The sequence below is a fragment of the Perissodus microlepis genome, chromosome 9 (assembly GCF_051167445.1).
Source record: "Perissodus microlepis isolate ML-2025 ecotype Zambia chromosome 9, ASM5116744v1, whole genome shotgun sequence".
NCBI lineage: Eukaryota > Metazoa > Chordata > Actinopteri > Cichliformes > Cichlidae > Perissodus > Perissodus microlepis.
Window position 1 is genome coordinate 13126915 of NC_140469.1, and position 22014 is coordinate 13148928.

The 22014-nt window shown below is 41.7% G+C and overlaps 1 protein-coding gene across 3 annotated transcripts in view; it reads left to right on the forward strand.

Annotated features, from left to right (window-relative positions):
• pmfbp1 (polyamine modulated factor 1 binding protein 1) overlaps positions 1–22014 on the forward strand; it is a 93457-nt gene that overhangs the window by 12629 nt on the left and 58814 nt on the right. For 2 of the 3 annotated variants that reach the window (XM_084939088.1, XM_084939086.1), the window contains exons 4-6: positions 4458–4581; positions 5898–6077; positions 13150–13233. In XM_084939088.1, the coding sequence (XP_084795214.1) occupies positions 4458–4581; positions 5898–6077; positions 13150–13233 (388 nt within the window). The remainder of the gene's footprint in view (positions 1–4457; positions 4582–5897; positions 6078–13149; positions 13234–22014) is intronic. The other variant, XM_084939087.1, reaches the window with a different exon arrangement.

Below are 22014 nucleotides of genomic sequence, written 5' to 3' on the forward strand. Positions count from 1 at the left end.
AGGTGACATTATAATATTTACTGACCTAAAAGAAAAACAGTTAATTTCCAAACACATGGATATTACTGCAGTTGATATTTATTTTTCACAAGCTGTCATATAATAGCTAAAAAAACACATCCAAATATGGTCAAAAGTGACAGTCGGTGGTTTGACAGCCTGCAGCGCAGCCAATTAAAGCACCCAGCTAAGCAGGAATCAATGGTCTGGCACAATGTGGCACAGCCGAGTTTGTGGCTATACGGGGTTTCTATGCCATTCCTGTAAAAGGCACTGAAGGGTGTGATGGATCCTCAGTCAGCGTACTTGCTGTCAGAGATGTGGGGCTTTGCATCACACCTTGAGCGTTTTAAATGGCTGCACATATAATAATAATAAAAAAATTAAATAAATGAAATGAGTAAATCAGGTCTCCTGAAATGAAATGACAGGCAGGTTGAAACAGCGGGTGAGTGTGTGTGTTTCTTGCCACCAGCGTCAACATTAAACGCATCAGATTGAAGCCACCCTCCAGGGTAGCATCACTCAGCCAGGTGTGTGTGTGTTTGTGTATGTATGCGTGTGCGTGGTGAAACCTAAGTCTTTTATCTACTTTTCCGTTTTCTCTGTGTTTTTTTTTGTTTATCTACAAATTTATTTATATATTTCTGTTGAAATGGTGTACATAACACACACACAGACACCCCCGACACGCATACCCACCCACACACCCCCACACACATTGATCTATCAGTGTATTAATCTGTGAGTGAGTGTCAGTTTTTATCCCAATTACTTTTTAAAATTATTTCCCCTTAGTATAATCTCCAGCAGAGTTTTTTTTTTTACACAGGAGTTAACTTGAGTGCTGTTTTCCTTTGCCAAAAGCAGTCAAATGCTGAAAGTTAGTTAGGAAAGAGAGAGAAAAAAAGCTCTGACAGAATATCCTGATTCTCATTTGGGAAAGGTAGAAACTTCACTTATGTGAAACTTAGGCGGTATCCCTCAGTGAGACTGTTCTAATTCAAAACTCAAAACTTTTCTCTGTTAACAGAGTGATGAGATACATGGGCTTCAAGAGACTAGGGGGGTGGGTTCATCATTGTTATATTATTATTTTTTTCTGGCGCTGGTTGTTTTTCTGTTGTCCAGCTGGTTTTCCAAAAAGCTACACACTCTTCACCATTTTCTTCAGCACTGACAGTGTACAGTAGACTCTCTACCTCTGTATCTATCTCTTCTCTTTCGTTCTCTCTCTCTCCCACTTCTCTCTCAGGACGGGAGGAGGATATGTCTCTTTTTCTCCATATTGACTTTCCCAGGTCAGGCTCCTCTTCTCCTATTAGGCCAAGCTAACTGATCAATACGAAGGCCTGGTGGGCTGCTGTACGGACATGCAGACATGCACACACAGCGGGCCGTGCCGCGGCCAAGTGCCACGCTCATTAACAAACAAACACACAAAGCAGAACACGCGCAGCGCTCGTATCTGCCCATTTCCGAATATAAGCACACGCACCTCTTAACGATACGGCTGATTATTAAAGCCACGGCTAACATTTCTACATGTATGAAAAAGTCGCCGACATTAACAAAAGTCACGAAACGAGCACATTGATTAGTCAGTCGTGCGCGAATATATAAAACTTCATCCAGTTGGTTGCTTTTCTGTCAAATACTGAGATGCAAGAAAACTCCTCCTCTCCTCTAAAAAAATCTTCTCTCTTCTCCTCCCCTGCTGTTCTCCCAGCTGATGAGTTGTGACATCTGCAGCGCTGCGACATGGATAAGCAGCTGCCAGAGATGGAGCTAGGGAGGAATGATGGAGAGAAGACAATGCAGGAGATGGGTGAAGAAGGGGGGTGGGGAAGGGGTGAGGGATGCTGACAAGCAGCAACAGTTAGATGTACAGTGGGGTGGGGCGGTGGGGGGCATGATTGCATTGCGTGTGCATGTTCCTAAATGTGTATATGTGCATGTCTCTGGGTGTGTATGTGTGTGAATGAAGCTGTGTGGGCATATGAGCATATGTGTCTTTGCATGGCAGCGTGCCAGGCAGTGCCATCTGGCTGCTTGACAGAACTCCTCTCATTAACGGGGGAGGTTAATTGCTGTGGCAGCGCCCAGGCTGTGTCAAACACCACCCTGGGGACACGGAGGCAACAGACTATCTACATGTTGGTGTGTGTACATGCACCGACACGTGCGCGCTTGTGTCCTAAGCATAAAACGCGGAGCGGGAAACCCCCAGCCTTTTTTTCCCCACAACATAAAAAGGTTAAAGCGAACCCGCTGTACTATATGTGAACCCCATCGTGTGAAGAGAGTCTCAAGGAGGACTTGTGTCCTTTTTTTGCGTGCCAGGTTACATAGATGTTCAGATTATTCTTATGAATTATGCCTTGTTGCTGTAATGATGTAGAAAGAATTGGGTTTACAGAGCCAATGTCTATAGCCCTGGGGGCAAACACATATGTATACACGCTCACACACCCACGTGCACAACGTGTTGGGGGGGAGTGGTGGCAATTTGCATTTGTTATTACTGCATATTCATGACTAATTTTGTTAGCCTTGCTTAATAGGGCTGAATGACAGGTTGAGAAATCGAGAGCCTGCTTTAATATCACATACAGTCACAGTAATACACACACACACATACACACACGCACAATTCAGTCACATTCACTCAACCTGCTCTCTCTGTCCACACAGTAATCATAACAACACTTAATGCTTTTAATAGGAATTCTCTGTTCCTCTGGTGGTGTGACATTGTGTCATTTGTTTACCACAAGTACTTATTGTATATTGCAATATAACAAGCCGTGCAGCCTTATTTGTTGCATGCATAATAATGACCTGCAATATTATGCACACACGCACGCAGATGCGTACGCACTTGAATGGCATGAATAAATTTGCATGTTGACTTGTTGCAGATCAGGATTTGCTGCGTGTTTTCATTTTGATTTTCCCAAAAGAAGCAAAACTGTTGGAAATGAAGGATCCTCCTCTCCTTAATAAATTCAGTTCCATCCATTAATGGTGCAGAAAATAGAGGCTTATGTGTCGTTAAGTAATACAAATTATAGTTATTTTATTATTTTTGTTTTTTTAATCCTTTGACTCTGCATTAGTTGTGTGTTTATGAGTTCTTGGACAAGATAAGAACAGTGTGGTTTTAAAAAAAATCTTTGTTTTTGCAGCGAGCATATGCTTGCACGCACTCACATCCATTTTCTAAGTGTCTTCCTTCTATAGGAAAATAGGTTTTAAATTAGCTTGTTTTTACACCAAAGTTTTGCACCTCTGACTAAAAGGACCTAAAGAAGTCATCTTATAATAAATGATAGCATTTTTTTTCCTTTTGGTCTTAAATGACATGTTTTGGGCCAAAAACCATCCTTCTACACATACCTATGTGTTACTTAGGCTTCTATATCACGGGTTGTGTGTTGTAAATTATCACCTTAGCTCGGTGATTATTTACAACAGAGGAAAACTCTACTTACGATTAAATAAAAAGACATCAAGTGGATTAATAACAGCAGAACATACACTTTCCCATTTTCCTATCGAGGCAGAACCAGACTATAATCTAAAGTCAGCTTTCACTGTTTCCTCTGTGGCTTTTACTCCATTTGACTGAAAAGTTTTTTTTTTGCCAAAGTGAAAGATTTAACTCTCAGCGCTCTCTATCCACTCACATGTCACTTTTGTCAAATCTTGCCTTTCCTTCTCCACTTGGTGTGAAAGTGTAGACACGCTTGATCAAATGTGAGTTTAACATTTTTAATCTGTGCAAAGTTTCATCAGAATAGCTCATCTCATGAGGCTGGTAAATATGAATCTGTGTGTGCGTGCGTGTGCCTGCGTATGTCTTTGTACGTGCCCGTGTGTTTGTGAACAGTACCACACAGTGCCGTATGATCTGGGGTTTTTTTCTCTCTCTTTCCATCTTGGGTGTGTGACAGCTGTCACTGGTGACTCAGAAAGGTGTCTGGGCAGAGTTAACGTATTTTCACCGCTGGGAGACACACAGACTCATACACACGCATGCACACGCGTGCGCACACACACACACACACTGACGGAGAGAAACACATATCAGCTCTGGTTGCTGTCACCTAGCACAAATTTCAACAGGCTCAGCATCTCTTTGCTGCTTTTGAATTAGATGTTTTAGAATTTTACACCTTATACATGTGCTGCATGTTGCTTACACATTCCTGTTTCATCCTGCATCAGTTGTTAAAACAATTTGATTAAGGATCAAAGCTTATACATTCTGATGGAAACAATTATATACACTGCCATATGCTGTGGCTTTCATCTGTGTAATTCACATCACTAAATAATGCACTCTGTACTCACTATAAACCTGAAAAGAGATATTTTCCTTCTGTGTTTTACATCTATCTGCTTGTTCAGTAGTTCACGATTTCCTTCCTCTTCCTTATGCTTTTCCGCTATAGCAGTGATTCCGTGGACCAGATGATGTCTGAGACGGAAGATGTGAAAATCCAGCTGCAAACCAAGGACATGATCATCTCGGATCTGGAGAGGGAGCTCGCAGAGAATATACAAGGAAAGCAAAAGGTAACCGACTTGACTTGACTTGATTTTAGCACATTCTAAAGAATGAGCTACCGGGATCACGCCACAAAAATGCAAACAAGACATTCTGTCGTTTGCACGTAATTGTCTCAAGATTGACTCAAGATAGTTCTCCCCAAAAAAGCAAGACAATGTAAACAAATCTCTTTCTTTTCTCATAGCAGTTGTAAGGTTGAAACAATTAAATGACTTGCTAAGAAATTATTTCTTTTTTTTTGCAACATTTGTTCAGAAGGCTGTTTAAAAGGTGGAGGAGTCTTTTTTTTTTTTTTACGATATTGGTTTGGCAGCTGTGCTACAAGCGCTCCATGTGCAGTCAGGTTTAACAGGAAGCCATGGCGTGTGTGATGAATTACCAGCATATCTCAGAGCCCTGGGTAACAAACATGGCATCGCCGGTCGGGATTAAAAGGGAGAGATTTTTACAACCTTCCCACACCTCCTTACAGGGTGTCACTAAATTATACCCACTGCTGTTTTACTGTCTTCTGTGGCTTATGGTTAAGGCACACGTAAACACACACAGGCTTGCAGAAATACACACATGCATTTGTGCTTGTGGTAAACCCAGACTTGTTGGTTGTTTATGTGTGTGTTGGCTGGTTACTGTTTGTTTATGCTGCTTGTGAGTTGACTCATTTGCACTGCTGCTAATTAGTGGTTTGTGTGATTACAGACAGATCCGTGGAGAAACAAGTAGAGTAACTGGAGCTTGTTCTGTTAATCACATTTTCAACAAATGGCTATATATTTTCTATTCCACTTGTGTTTCTGTTTAGCTGGTGCTTCTGCAATGCAGATGCGCAAACAGATCTACAGGACACACAAACACACATGGAGCCTTGGTACATGTGAGCGCCATAACACTGTTTGTTAGCACGACGACACTATCAAATGAACAGCTTTCCAGAACACGTGGCCAAATTAAGTGTATCCTCATAAAACTATAAATGATATATATTTACAGTATACGTTGTATTATAATCTGCAATATGTGAACTTCTAACTATGAATTTGTCTTACACAACCCAGGCAATTATCGCTCGGGCTCTTACAGTTGTAATTACATGGACTTCTATTTTAAAATGAGACATTAAGAATTGATATAAAAATGTAATTTTATTCATTCCAATTCATTTCAGATTATTGCGAGACATTTATGAAAAAGTAATCAAAAGCAATTTGGAAAAATTGTATGAGGAGTATTAGCCAGTGAATAATTCTAAATGAAAATAAACCTTTGTCTCTTTTTGGGGGGGGGGGGGGGGGAATCAAATTTTAATTCCTTTCTGGCGAAGACTGCGACGCAGGTGCTGGAAAGCGGTGAGAGGCTGGTGCACCTGCAGAGCGAGCTGTCTTGTCTGCGGCGGATCCACGAAGACAACATGAAGGAGATTGCTGAGAAAGACATCTGCGTCACCAAACTGCAAGCTAACATTCAGCTCCTGCAACAGGAGGGGGCTGACACGCTTGCTCAGGTGTGCAAAGGCTTACACGTGTACTATTCGGGACTGCTGTTTGCACACATACACATGCACGTGCCACGCATATTGCACATGCAACAGTTATTAATGTGTGGTGTAATAAAACATACATTCGCTCACTTAGTGCCAGTCAATTTAGCCATCTTTTTGCATGACCCACTTTTTCTTTTGCTGCCTTGCAGGATGTTGTCTTGCGATGGGTCTCTTGATGTTTCAGATTAGTTTTTTTAGATTATGTGACTGGTACCTCATTTGTTCCACAGATTGCAGAGATGTGACTGCCTGCACATTTCTTTTTTTCTTTTCTTCTCCTGTCTGACTTCAGCTCTCCAAGCTGAATGTAAGAACAAATGAGCTGCAGGAGGAGTTAAAGAAGAAAAGAGGTGCTATGGAGGTAGAGGGAGGATGAGGAGAAAATAAAAGATAAAAAAGGAGCGTTAAGAAAAACAGATGAGAGGAGAAGGCAGGAGCAACTGAAGACAGAGGAGTGGATAAAGAGTGGAAGAGGGGGTTTGAGGAAGATGGAAAAGACTATATCCGGGCTGTTTAAAAGTGTGCTAAGAAGGCAGCTGTTTTGAATTTTGAGGTGAGTGTATTAATGCACTCTGTAACTTAACAAGAACTACTCATCAGCGGGTAAAACTGCAAACTGGGTTGCCAATAAGAAGTTACACACCTTCATCAAGTTTCAGGATGATTAGATTCTTTTGATCATTGATATGATTTACATGAAGTTTCTCTCTTTACAATTTTATACACGTTTATATCAAAATCCTAACTTAGTGTTTCAACGTTAAGACTTTTTTTTTGGGATGATGGACATCCCTTTATTGAGCAGACTTAATATGTTTACCAAAAACAGTACAGCAGATAGCATATTTACGCGTATGCACATACACAGTCCTAGAAAAAAAACCCAACAAAACACTTCACCTTAATTCAGACCTCAGACACTCTCTCCTCTACACCCCCCCCCCCCCCCCCCCCCCCCCCCCCTCCTCCTTCCATCCTGCCATCTCGCCACAACCGCTCCAAATTAATCTGCAAAATATTGATTTGAGGACCAAGGGGGTGGGGGGGTGGAGGCGCACGATTGCGGCCGCATATTAATACGAACAAGCCGCTCTTCGTCTCTCCTCTATACTTTAAGATCCTCATATCTTCATAATTGATTAATGTTCCTTTGTGAAGTGGGGATGAATAATACATTAGTGGGCCTGCTGCACCCTCAGGCTGATGAGAAAATGTTTAATTTCAGTAAATGTAGCGCTCCTTCTCTCTTTCTCTCTGTTTCATTTCCCTCTCTCTGGTTATTTGTGAGTGCTGGATTGTGTTTGTGAGTTTTCACTTGCTGACGACCGGAGGAGTGCTGTTGATTTGCTTCTTCTGTGTTTACTGTCGGCTTTAAGCGCATGTTGAGCATCACAAACAAAAGACAGCATCTGCATTTGCAAACACGAATGAATAAATTGGTGGTATGAGCTCAGCATTGTTCTATTAACTGATATAACTTCAAGAGCTGTGTCACTTTTACAGGGCTGCTTGCCTTGAGAGAGAAATCATCCCCCTCTGACTTTTTTTTAATGTGTGTGTATGCGTGCGCACATTGCATCAAAATGTGCTGGAAAGACCATTTGTTATCAGTCAGCAATCACTAAGGGCATGGAAATGTGCCATAAACCCACCTGATGAGGAACAAGTAGCCCCCTCCGCAACCTGGAAAAGTGCGAGGAGCTTGACATTTGTCAGCTGCCCCGACTGGCACAGCCTGGCTCCACTCAAGCTCATCTGGTTAACAGTGCTAATTATGCTAATCAGAAACCTAATGATGATGATGAGGGGGTTTAAGAGCCACAGCATAGCAAGCTTGGAGTGTTTGTGTGTGTTGGTGGGGGTGGAAGTGAGGGGTGGGGGTGCTGGTGGGGCTGAAGTGCCTGGCACCTGATGGTGAGCATCTGTGTGTCGAACAGATAAATGATGAAATCAACACGCGCACAGGCGCCCACAGGTCTCCCTTCATGCCTACTTAGCTTTGCCTCGTTTTCATTTGAACTTATACCAGCGATGAAGGGGATCCATACACACAGAGCGCTAATTGAATAAATAGCACTCCTCCGTTAACAAGGATCCTAATTAGTTATGCTAATCAGACTAGATAACCCAATTAACCCCACAGTGAGGCAGGGTGGGCTCCTCTCTGTGTGTGTTTATGTGTGGGTGTGGATTTATGTGCCTGAGAGCATATCAGAGACACTTAAGAAAACACGTTTGCCTAATTACTTTTCAGAGACGAGCGTTTATGCTTTTTTCATGTCCTTATTGTTCTGCAGTTAAATGCAGGATATTAAGCTTTCCAAACTAAAGAAAAGAAGGATTGAACAGTGTTTGTTTTTGGGCTTTCATATATGGGGGATACCTGCATTTATATGTATTTCTCTTTGCCTTCTGCCAGCCTGTCTCTCAGTTAGATCTACATTGACATGTATATTTTTACAACTATTATGGTTGTTTAAACAGAGTGTGTATTTGTTCAGAGAACGTCTGGCTGTTCCATTAGTTTATGTCCTTGGAAATACAATTTGGCCTCAAGTTCTCTCCGTTTATTTAAAACCTTCAGTCAGCGTTCCCCTCCTAATAGTGAGCCGTGTTTCCTCTCGTTTAGCTCCACCACTCATTATCCGGGCCATGTGGAAGAGACAATGTTTAGAGAGAAGAGAGAGGGAGACTTGGAGAAGGACAGCGAGAAATGGAGGGAGAGGGAGAAAACGGCTAAAAATAAGAGCGAACCGGAGAGAAAAAGACAGAGGGAATTAATGAGTGACTGAAAGAGAGAGAATGTAGATTGTCTCTGAACCTGGCCGCAGCTGCTTGTGCTTCTAATGAATGGATGGGGGTGGGGGTGGGGGGGGGACCCGGACAAGACTGTCTTTGTTGTGCCTGTGCCATAGAGAGAGTGAGAGCACAACAGATTTATGTCTTACAGGAAGTCTCCTAGATTTGTGGTGTCACAAACCGCCTACCCCAAGTCAACTTCATGCTCTGGCTTTTAATTAATAGGCAGCATTCATGTATATGTATCTGTTTGCCTCTGTGGCATGTGCCTGTTTTTGAACATTTAGCCATGTAGTTGATCATGTGTGGTTTGGAAATGACTATTAGTTTTGACAGAACAGTACTCATCCTGTCTTCCAGTTTGGCCTCTGCATCTGACATTGGGAGACGTTTAATTAGAACAACAGCTTCCGAATAATTTTGCATTAGATTTATACTTTGTTTAGGGCCCTTAAAAGAGTGGCAACAATGACATTTTCACATATACAGGCCTGTCTTTTGGATTAGCCTTGCTTTTAGTTTTAAGAACAGTTTCAGGGCTACCCTCACATTTGACTTAAGCTGCTTTAGAGAACAAATACTGTAAGGTATTAAATGCGGCACCCAACCTTAGCATTAGGTCGTGGCACCTTTGCTAATGTGCTAATGGAATTCACTGCGGTGCGCTTAACTGCTGGTCTTAATGTCCAAAGCGTGCACTTTTGTAATGGGAAGCCCAAACAGTAGAAGCCACTCCGTGCATTGCAGGTCCAGAACGGGGGGCGAGATGCTAATATTAGCTCGGGCTCACATCAGCTGAGTCATCTCCTCTGTGTCCTTGGCTTATTAACTGATTTAAGACTGATTAGATCAGTCATGCACAGACGTGCACAGGCACACATGCGCACCAAATTTGAATATCAAAATGGAATTGCTTGACCAGTGAAAACTAGATTAATTCAAAATGTTTGCATCAAGGTGTAGGTAAAACGGATGACTGTGCATATTTTTAATGCACCTTGCAGCATTTAGAGCCATTTATGACATTAACTAAAGCTCATGTTATGCAAACACATTTTGCAAGTCAAAGCCACTTATGTTGAGAATGCATGATGCTCCTTTTTTCCCTCCTTCGCCTTGATTTGACGTCATGAGATCATCAGCATAAGTATTGATTTTGCACTCCATTAAATGGAGTTTGAGTTTGCTACGATGTGTCTCGTCTTTTCACAATACCATGCCTCAGTAACAAGAGAGTGTTGTTGAACTGTTTTACGGCATTGTTATATCTGGGCCTTTTTTTTAATCACCAGCTGCAGAGATACTTCAAATAGCTTGATAATAAGAAAAAAAAAAGATGATTAATTTCTGCACGGACACATTGTTGACCCTATACACCAGAGCAGCATTAGCTTAAATCCCTATTTATCACCTGTAATTGTTCCTTGATCTCACTTCATCAAGGTTATGTAAACAGATTAGATGTTGCTTCGCTCCCAAGAAATTACCACAAATAGCTTTTCTTCTCTCCAGTCTCCAGAAAGCATCAAGAACTTGCACTGTTTCTGCCTGGTCAAATCTCCTGACAACCTAACAGCATGGGTGGCGGTGCACATTTGGCGCAGAAACCTCCCTCGTTCTCAGTCTTAATTTGAAAAAAAATGATTTCTGTTGTTGTGGTTGATGTGAGAAACTACTGAAGTTTTCCACCTACTTGATCAGCCCTGAACACGATGTTACAGTTACACAGCTGTCCTGGTAAATAAGAGAAAGTTGTCTGTTAGAGTTGGTTGAGTCAGCCAGTGTTAAATGTGTATGCCTGTGTGTGCTCTCGCACAGGACTGATTGTTTCTACTTCTCTCTGTATATGTGGCAGTTTCCTCTCGAGATGTTAATTCCTCTCCTCCCTGTTGTTGTCATGCTTCCACCAGCAGTGTCTGCACCGGGGAGACGAAGACATATTGGTGTTAATGAAAAGCCCTCCTAAACTATCCTCCCCGCATGAATGTTTAAACATGCTTGTCATAACATTCATTCGCTCACACATGACAGCTAGCATCTGCAGCTGCCTTGCTCGCCCTCAATATTTTATCATACCATCTCCCCTAACCCCACACTAGCACAATGCCTGTGTGTTAGCAAACTGAATTATAATGACTGAAAACAGGCTGTGTTCAGACCCACTGCCAGCACAGGCCATGCATAATGGATTCAGTAACACCAAAAGTCTCATAATGGTACAATTAGTCAATCTTAAATATGAAAGTAATAAAGAAAGGCAAAACAAGAAGCCTTTTTGTTTGTTTCAAGTAGCAAAAGAAAAAAAGAAAAGGAGAAATGTACACAAAGATAATGAGAGAGAAAAAATGCAAAGTAAGGACAAAATGTGTAAAGAAGGAAAGAAAGAGAGAAATCCTTGTGTCCATTTACAGTATGCTATTCCAAAGTCCCATAACGCTGCAGGTCAGCAGTTGTGACCTTGGTGGTTTTGACAGAAATGATTCACCATGGTAACGGTTGGTCTGCAACCCTCAGTACACCCCCACACCCCTCATCATTCCCCAACCTTCCTTACCGCTTCTTTTCCAATTTGATTGGATGCACAATTCTAATGTCATGCCTCAGCAAAACGCATGCACACGCACCCGATCAACCACAGTGAAAAAGTGGGGGGGATAAAAGAACTGGTCATGTTATACACTTCAAATTATAAATTAAGAGACAGGTCCAGTGCACGCTGGAAGAAAAGAGGGGTTTTGGTCGAGCATCGAATCGCTTGCATTTCAGGTAGCAAGGATAAATATGCATATATGGCTGAAATCATAATCAGAGCTATAGGGTTAATGTTGTGTGATGTACCAGGGGACATAGGCACAGTGCATCAAAGCAGTGAAGGGAGCCATAGTCACTAAATGCAAAGTCAAATGAATATTAATGCAGAACCAATTACCTCAGAGAAATGTTTCCTGTAGGTTAACTTTGCTAACGCATGTGTCTCACCTTTACCGCAGTAGAAGCATTGGGGGATGGATTGTTGAGGGGCAGCGCTGATGTGTTAGTTTTCTTCCTAACAAGCTTCTCTGTCCCTGCTAAAGTAGAATTGTTGAGCAAACAGCTACTCCTCTCCACTTATCTTATTTCAATACGATGCAAGATCCAATTTTTAAAGAGAGGGAAAGTACAAAGTGAGGGTTACAATTAGGGTGTTACTTGACTGTGGCATTTCTTTAAAGTACTTCATAAGCAGCAAAAAAAAAAAAAAAAGTATTTTGCATGTCATACAGCAATGCTAAGTCTCCTCTTTTTCTTTACTTCAGTCTTTAGAGGTGAGCCACATACTTTCTTGTTGTATGAGCAGCTTAGCACAGAGCAGCACTGATCTATGCAGGTGCTGATCTGCACAAGTGACTGTGCCACACTTAAAGCCCCTTCTAAATCAGTGTTAAAGCCTTGATAATAGACCTCACTGACCAATTGATTGGCCTTCATATGTTTACAGCTCACTTTAATTGCCTCAAAAATACCATTTATCAGCCAAGTGTGTCCGCATATGCATGTATGTGTGAGTGCAAGCATGCCCGTCCATTGACAAAAAGGCTTATTGATTTATCAGCATCAGGATTTGTCCCGTTCACCATACATAAAACCCCTGCGTATGTGCTGTTCAAAATGGGAAATGGCCCCATTGATTCCCTTAAGTTGGAGCCCAAATGCTAAAGATTTTTGGATAAGCTTTCTCATTACTTAAGCTGAAATCAATAGGGGAGAGCATGGGTCTAATGAATGAACGGGCCACAGATCAGATGGGGTGTGCTCATCCCTGGCCTGTCCGGGTCGATCCGAGTATGTGTGTGTGAGTGCGTGTGTGGGAGAAAGAGAGAGAAAGAGACATCCGCATGCACTCACACAAAAACGAGCAGACTATTTGGACATCACAAATCTTTTTGTCTGCCTCAGAAAATTCACATTTTAGATCCATTTGTGTCTTTAGGTCTTTCTGCTCACTTGACCCACTTCTGTGCCTTTAGCTTCCACTGCTTCTCGATCCACATTAATGTGCCAAAAATATGTTCTTTTCAGAACCGGAAGTGCCGCCCATGTGTTAAAATCATGCAAGACACCAAACCCTTATCCATGTATGGTTTGGAAAAAAGTTTAAGCCTCAAAAGTGTGTGTATGGAATTTCAAATATTTGTTATTAATTATTATTTTAATCGTTCTACTTTCCCTTTGCACACTTTCTTTCCCTCTGTAGTTGGAGGCCAGCAGGAAGCAGGTGGAACGTCAGAGGAGGGAGTTATCAGAGCTTCACCAGAAGGAGGAGACACTTTTGTGTGAGGTACAAAGATAAATCATAAACCCACACACACATGCATGCACGTGCACACAACACATACACACACACACACACACACACACACAGGAACTAACTCGGGATTTAAGATTTAAATACTCAGCATCTACAAATAAAATCTAGATTAGTCATAAATCTTCATGGGAATGTACAGTAATATCGAGTGCATGTGGATGTGTGTCAGCCAGCCAGCTGGTGGAACCAAGAATGTAGCTCACACACGCATATGCAGAAACTACTACCCCTCTTAGTCGCAGCCCCTTTGGCTAACCATTTGGTTTTTCCACTTTCCACTCTTTCCACCCCTTTGAAATATCAAAACAGCACAGAGTGGTGTATCTCTTGAAAATTGTTTTTGGCTGAGTGTGCAGACGCTTCCTCTCAGAGTACATTTACCAGACAACTTCTAACAGTTTCACTTTGTGACTTGGCCAATTTATGGAATTAACTCGATAAGCCGATATTACAAACAGTTGTCACCGCGATTAGTTAAACCAAGGAGTTGCTCGCTAAAAATTAGAAACCTGCAGACACCTAACGCTGATGAAAAATTAATTAAATCATTAATTAAATAGATTTAATTAGTAATATTGCAGTTATTGAATATCACATACACATGAAGCAGGAAACTTAGGAGCTATTTGGTGGATTTATAAACTGTGGCTTTAAGTAGGATGAGCAGTCAATAAATTGTGCATATGAGCACTATCAACAAAGAACTCTGGATTATCACCACTAACCCAGCCCACTTTTCAAACAGTCAACTCCCTATCCCTTCCCCTACTCTCCACCAAGGTGTCCCGCCTTTTCAACTCATAAATATGGAAGGCAAAAGATGATGAGATTCAGGGACAAGAAAGGAATCAAAATCTATTGTAGCGTGTCCTTTTCCCCGTGTAAAGTTTGGATTAAATGTCACACATTAGCATGTGAACTTTTAAATGAGCTTGTTTGCTCTCCACGGTGTGGGGCATGTAAATACCCATCTTGAGAATGGAATGGGGATTTCGTAGTGGAGGGGGTGGTGCTGGTGGAGGTTCTCAAGAGTTGCGGAGTGTAGGACACATTTGAGGGTTGCAATGGGCAATTAGACCCCACCAAGGGATGGGTGTACCAAACAGGTCTATTGACTGCAACCTGAAGTGACAGACATTAGCAGATGGGAAATCTCACTAAGGGATGTGGCTTCTAGTGATTTATGTGAGACAGTTGACTGACATGAGAAGACTGACACACACCGTCATGTTTATTTCTGGGCAAAATCCGGTCAGAGTGAAAAGAAATATGTAAATGTTTAGAAAACCATTGTAAGTTTGTTTGATAAAAAAAAAATTAACTGTTGAAATTTTTATGTACTTTTTACTTATAGCGAGGGCTGAATTCAAAAACATCTGAAAATCAAAGTGAAAAAATGATGCAGTGAGTTAGTCGATTTTGTTGAAATTTCTTGGGAGCAACTCAAAATGGTATTTAGTAATTGGTGCTTGTATTCATGTCTGACAAAACTGGACCACGCTCCTATTGAGAGGATGGACGCTGTTCTGAGGGATCTTCTCCCAGATCTGGACCAGGGCATCACTGAGCTCCTTGAGTCTGAGGTACAACCTGACAGCGTTGGATGGACCAAAACATAATATCCCAGAGGTGCTGCATTTAGCTCAGGTGAGGGTATCAATTCCTTCATCCTCCAGGAACTGCCTGCATATTCTTGCCACATAATGCTGGGCATCGTGAACTAGGAGGAACCCAGAACCCACTGCACCAGCATGTCTGACAGTGAGTCTAAGGATTTCATCCCGATACCTAATGGCAGACAGTGTGCTGTTGTCTAACCTGTAGATATCTGTGCGTTCATCCATTCCTCACCACCAAACCGCTCATACTGAACGATGAACAGGCAGCATAACGTTATCCACGACTTCTCCAGAGCCTTTCACGTCTATCACATGTATTCAGTGCTTTGATCTGTGAAAATTAGAGGGTGCCAGTGGTGGACTTGCCAATTCTGGTATTCTATGGCAAATGCCAATCGTGTTCCACGGTGCCAGGCAGTGAGCACAGGACCTACTAAAGGACATTGGACCCCCAGGCCACCCTCATGAGGTCTGTTTCTGATTGTGTGGTCAGAGATATTTACACCAGTGGGCTGCTGGAGGTTCTTTGTTGCTCCGTCAGTGCTCATCCTGTTCCTCATTGTACAAAAGGAGCAGATACCGGTCCTGCTGATGGGCTAAGCACCTTCTAAAGCTTTACAGCGCTCCTAAAGTAACTGCCTGTGTCCTGGAACCTCCTACATGCGTTTTGGAAGACACAACAAGCCTTGTGGCTATGACACATATTGACATGCCATCCTGGAGGAATTGGACTACCTGTGCAAGCTCTGTAGGGTCCAGGCACCAACTCATGTTACCAGTAGTGACACTGACGTTAGGCAAAAGTAGTGAAAAAACAGTCAGAAAAGATGCAGGGAAAAAATGTCAATGACTTGGACCTTTAAAAACTATTTGTGGTTTAAGGGTTGTCTCATTGTTGCCCCTCTAACTGTACATGTTGTTAATTGTATTTACACCAAACTGGTTAACAACCCCCTCTGCTACTTAACTGACCAGATCAATATCCCAGAAGTTTTACTGACTCTGATTAAAAAGTGTTCCTTTCATGTTTTCTGAGCAGTGTATAAGTTCGAGTTGAAGCTATGGAAATAGCAAACATATGGTAAAGACGATAAAAAACAAGCATGTGTCGCTAACACTCACAGAACCTCAGGGTTGAGAGCTCACCAAGTACTATTGTCAGAATATGTGTGTGTGTGTTGACGCATGACTGTATTGTGTATCATATTTGATAACCAAACACCATAATATATGTGCACATATTTCACTGACTATGATTCCCTTTGTTTTAAAATGTGAGTCTGCTTATTTATTGACATAATTTCCTCTCACTGAAGGGCTTGTGTCTATAAAACACATTAAAATCATATTGCAATCTTTGGTTACCCAGGAGTAGCGTCATAGTTCTATTATACTCACTGAACAACAGCATCACGGCCTGTTTATCAATCCAATATCTCATAATGTGCTCTCTGCCTGGTCATTTTGAATATAAAAAGATCTCATACTCCCATTGTACCATATTTCCTATATTTAGTATTAATCTCTTGTACTGACATGAATCTGACACATCCAATATGGCATTTGATTAGTTGTTTTTGTTTTTTGTTTGTTTTATTTATTTTTTTCTGAGTCTCCAGGTGATATTAGATACATGTGCCGAGCTAGTATTATGTTGGTTGTTTCATCTGAGTATAAAAATGATTTAGTGTGTACTCAGCAGGCAGTGTCATTGACTAGCTTTAATTTCACTGCAAGGGTGGGCTTTATTACTGTGCTACTCTCTAAATATGTGTATGTGAGTGCATGTGAGCAAAAGTGTGTGTGTGCGCGTGTGTGTGTGGAGTGGGGGGGGGTACAAAGAAAAAATAGAAAGTGCAAATGAATGTTTCTGTGGACATACATTCTGTCTCTTTTCATGCTTATTATCTTTGCAGCATGCAACGTCTGTGCGCACACGTGCTGAGACTCTCTTTCGCTTGTGTGAGATGTAGTTATGACCTATAGCTAGATTTAAAAGTTTAATGATCATAAGTGCTTATCTTATCCAGTCCAGTCCAGAATAAGTCCAGGCAAAATGCCATGATGTCATTAGTTTTTGATGAGCAGAGCTTTCCTAAACCTAACCAAGTAGTTTTCAATGCCCAAAGCTAGCAAAGGTAAGACAATAAACTGCAAGTAAATATGAAACCTGGACCCATAGAAAACTCAATTTTCAGTCTCAGTGGTCAAAAATCAGGTGTGTCTGAAATGTGTCTGATCTTGTTACTCTTGGAGTGGACTCCGAGTCGAAACACCCCCAAAGCCACGTGGAAAAGTTTTCACAGTACTCTATGAAGTCCTGGGAAGAGTCACCGTTATCAGATGTATCTTGAATGAATGTTTTTTTGTGTTACTTAATTAGTCTCTCACATCATTGTGTATGAATTTTGGCCCATTCTTCTTTACAATGTTGCTTCAGTCCATTTGCAGTGATTTGTTTATGCACAGCTCAGTTTTGGTCCTGCCACAGCATTTTAGTCAGGTTGACGACTTTGACTGGGCCTTTTTTCTGCCAATTTGTGCAGATTTGCTGCTGTCACTGTTCTGTTGCATGACTCAATTTCACCTGAGTTTAGCTATTAAACAAAAGGCTTAACATTTGCCTATAGAATACATTGCAATACAGAGGAGTTCATAGTTACCACCTACAAGGTGCCCAGATCATGTGGTTCCAAAACAAGCCCAAAGCCTGTGGTCACCCCTATTAGGTGTTTGGCCTGATAGGCTGATTGCTTTTGGCCAAACATGGCACTGTGTACAACTCCACTTGGATCTCATCTGTCCAAAACACATTGTTCCAGAAGTCTGGTGATTTGTTGAGATGTAACTTTGCAAACCTACTGCCATGTTCTGCCATGGAAGGACTGCCAGGAGAAGAGGCTTTCTCCTGGCAGTCCTTCTAAACAAGCCATACTTGTTCAGTCTTTTTCTAATTGTACTGAAATGAACATTATCATTTCACATGTTAAATGGGGCCTGTAGAGAAGTAGCTTTTGGGTTTTTTGCTGTTTTCCAGAGTGTTGCATGGTTTGACATTGGGGTGATTTTGCTGGGAGGTCCACTGCTGGAAGGATTATAGCTTTGTGTTAACATGCATCTGAGTGCTCCAGACCAGCAAACTTCCCAAATATATGTTTTTATTAAGCAGCTGATGATCAGTTAACCAAGTGGTAAATGAACTACATCTTATGTAGTGCTTTTTTACTTTACTGGAGTACTAACTCCAGTAAAGTAACATGCATCCATCCAGGTCCAAGTCTCTGGTGCAGCAGTCTGAGATGCTCCAATCTCAGTCTCTACCTCACCTGTTTCTTGAGGGAGACACATAAGCATTCCCAATCCAGCTGAGAGACATTACCTCTCAAGTTTGTCCTGGGTCTGTCCTATCTGAAGCATGATAGGGGCATTAGCAACAAATATTGATATTCCATATTAATCTTTATTTGGAGGACATCTTACATGCACTTTTGTGCAGTGACAATGAACAGTGAACCCTTTGAAATGGGCTGGCTTTCATTAAAAACATTTCAAAAAGGTGACATGAATCTCATTTGAGCCAAAAGAACACAAACCAAATGTGCTAAACACATGCTAACACACAAACAATTATACTGGTTCTCATCTTTAAACTCATCCCTGATGGGCATGTTTAATAAATACAAATCAAGCTACACTGTAAATAAGGAAAATGTAATAAAAAATTTTAATAACCAGTTCAACTTCCAAGTACAGCAATAGCCACAAAAAACAGGGTTTGGGGTCCCACACAACATTTGGACTATTTACCATATGCTTCACCTCAGCCATTTTCTTGTCCAATGTGACCAGCTTACTTGAAGTTGTCCACAATATTGTTCAAAGCTTTGGTTCTGAGTGGGCTGCTCAGAAACTGAGCTGTTAAGTTGCCTATTTATTTCCTTGTCCTTTTGCCTCACCCAGCATCTAGCTTGAGCTTTAACTGTTGAGCAGCTCTATCCTGTAACATATTGTGATAGACTTGGACTTCCTTCATTTCCCCCTCAGCAATGAAAAGTTCTGTAGTACTCGAGGCAGCAAAACAGCCTAAAATTATACTTCACATGCTTCACATTTGGGATAGAACAATGAAACTTTCTTGAGTTCAAGGATTTTTTGCATTTCTAAGACAGAGTTATACATAAATCCTGCTGTATATCTTTGTATATATCTCCAAACATGGTGTTTATTCATTGTCTTCTGCATGCAATTAGCATTCACTAGACGAATCAGCACTTGGAGCCGTTCTCACATAACACTCTGGCCAAACTGGTGGTCCCGGTGCAAGAAATAGAGGAGCTCCACTTTGACGTGACAAACCTTACTTCTGATCAAATGCTACAGAGCTATAATCATGTTTGTGCCACTGAATTCCTTAACCTTTCCATGACCTCGTTGAATGCCAGCGGCCCAATCACAGAACCTAATTGAATCTGCTCGGCGGCGCCCCCCTCACACCCCTCCCCACCATACCCCAACCCAAATAAAATTGGAGGTGAAAAATGAATACAGCAGTATTCGGTAAGAGAGAAGAAGAAGGCAGGTGACACCAGTGGTGGTGGAGTTGGTGGGGTGGGATTGGGACGGTGGATCATACTGCGGCTTTATAAATACACAGACGTGCTCACAAACACACACCCAGACACGTACACGCAGTCACACCTTTTTCAATCCTGCAAGAGAATGGGGAGTGGGAAATGACAAAGAGAGAGAGAAGGCGGGAGCGAGGGAGAGGTTGGGCCTAGGTTTCTCATTACCCCCCTGGCCTATTTGGAGGATATTCCTATAAGATAATCTGATTTATTTGCAATTTTCCTTTAAGCGGCTTAGTGTTTACCTCCAAGATTAATATTTTTCTCTGTTATTAATATCAGACTGTAATTAGGAGTGATGTGTCTCGCTAGGCACGGTTCTGTGGCCGCCAGGCAGCTGGCTGGATGAAACTCTTGTTGCGACTCACTTGTTGTGATCCTGTTTCACGAGAGGCGGAAAAAAACAGGGATGGAAGTTTTAAAAGAAGAGACTGCAGGGTAGGGATGCAGAATTACAATTGGGGCATACCTGTCTCTATGTCGAAGTGTATGCGTAGGTGAGTGCGGGTGCAGGACCGTACAAATATGGGAGTTTATGTGCGCACGCGTGAGTGTGACAGTGTGATGGCCCCTTCTGATTGATAAGGTGTCTGTGCCGGCTGCAGATTGCTCTTGCTGATTGCTTCTGAGAGCTCCAGCTGATTTATAATCAGAGCAGGATGAAGGATTGTGCTGTGGATTGCTTATCTGTTTACCCCCTCACAACATAAACTGACAAATTATCATGTTGAACACCCCCCCTCACCCACCCACACACACACACACACACACACGTGAAAGGGGAAAAAAACACATAATAATGTTGACCTTCTTATTAAATATAAAGGGAAAGAGAGAAAGCATGCGAGAGAGAGAGACACTGTCATATAATTTCACAGACACACACTGGCCATACGGAACATAAACAGCTCTACTCTTCAGCACATATTTTCATGATTGCACAAAGGAGTGCAATCAGTCTCAGTTGTTTATATACAAAAATGTCAACATGTCAACATCACATATCAAGTTACGTTGCAATTAGCATGTTCCAGGCACTTAGATTTTTTTTTGTTCGCTTCAATCAAAAAAAGAAAGTATTCAAGTATTATTTGGAAGCTTCTTAGCCAGTGTTCTCAAATATCGATTTGTATTCATTTATGGCCTTTTGTTTCATTTGTGCATTTTTTTATTCCTTGTTGCTTAACGTGCCTCACTGTGTGCAACGGCATTTCTTATATGCACAATCAAATTCTTAATCTCTGAACCATGCGAAAACTGACTCGGGAAATAACAAATATGCCGACTTTTATGGTACTTAGTGAAGTGATTCTGATTGTATTTAAACTGTTGTGTTTAGTTGTAGTAAGAATAAAATAGCTGTTGCTTTTGACAAAGAAACTGGCATATGATGTGAGACTAATTCCAATTGGCAAGGCAGGGTACAAGCCGGTAGTTTTAAACGCTGACAGGTTTTGTATGCCCTATGGCACTGTGACAGCTCTGTGTGTGTGTGTGTGTGTGTGTCTGCCTCTGTATCTTTCTGTCTTTCTCCCTTTCTCTTTTCCCAGTCTTACCTGTCTGTCTGATGATGCTACTTTCTCTCTTTTCACCGTGCTTGTTTGTAAATGCACGCAGACAAAATTATGAAGGGAACACAAAAAACACAAAGTACAAGGGTGTATGAATTCAGACGCACACACATGTACACACACACACACACACACGCACACACGCACACATGCACACACACTGACGAATGGCAGCAATTAGATGGGGAAACCAAGCATGTGAGGACAGAGGAGCGCTGAGGGGCTGCAGCCTGCTGTATGGAACGTGCGTTTGTGTATATGTGTGTGTGTGCACATGTTATATGTTTGTGTGCATTTGGTAGGTTTTTATCCCTCTATTTATACCATCCATCTGTCTAAATATCAACACTGTCTCATATGTCACTGGATAGCAGCTGTAGTAAGGTGTAGTCGAATTTTAGCATTTGCAATCAAGGACCAAATGTGAAAAGGTCTGGACTGCAACAATATAACTTTACAAGAGATAATTAGTCATTGTATAAAAGGTGAAAAAGAAAAGTTTGAGTATTTGACAGCAGGCACATGAGGTAAAGAATTCAATTTTTTTAAGTTAAAAAAAGAAATAAATGTGAAATATTTGTCATCTCTGTCTTCCTCCGGTTTCATGTCAGCCTACTGAATTGGTCAACCCACTGACACTGAGACCTTGGGCTTCCTTAGTTCTTCTTTTCTCTCCCATTTGGAAGAATAGCCTTCTCGCTTCAGTCAGAGCAGCAGTCACTTCTCATATTCCCTTTAAATGTGAGGATTCATCTTTTCAGGAAATTCCTCACTGCAGCCTTCCCTCTTCAAATTAATCAATCTCTATCTACTCCAGTTGCTATCTAATAAACACTCCCCCCCTCGCCTAGATCCGTAACTGTCCCAGGATTTCTCTGATTTTTCATCGCCAGGTTGCATGTGGAAGTCAGTGTTAATTAGCTGCAGCGGTTA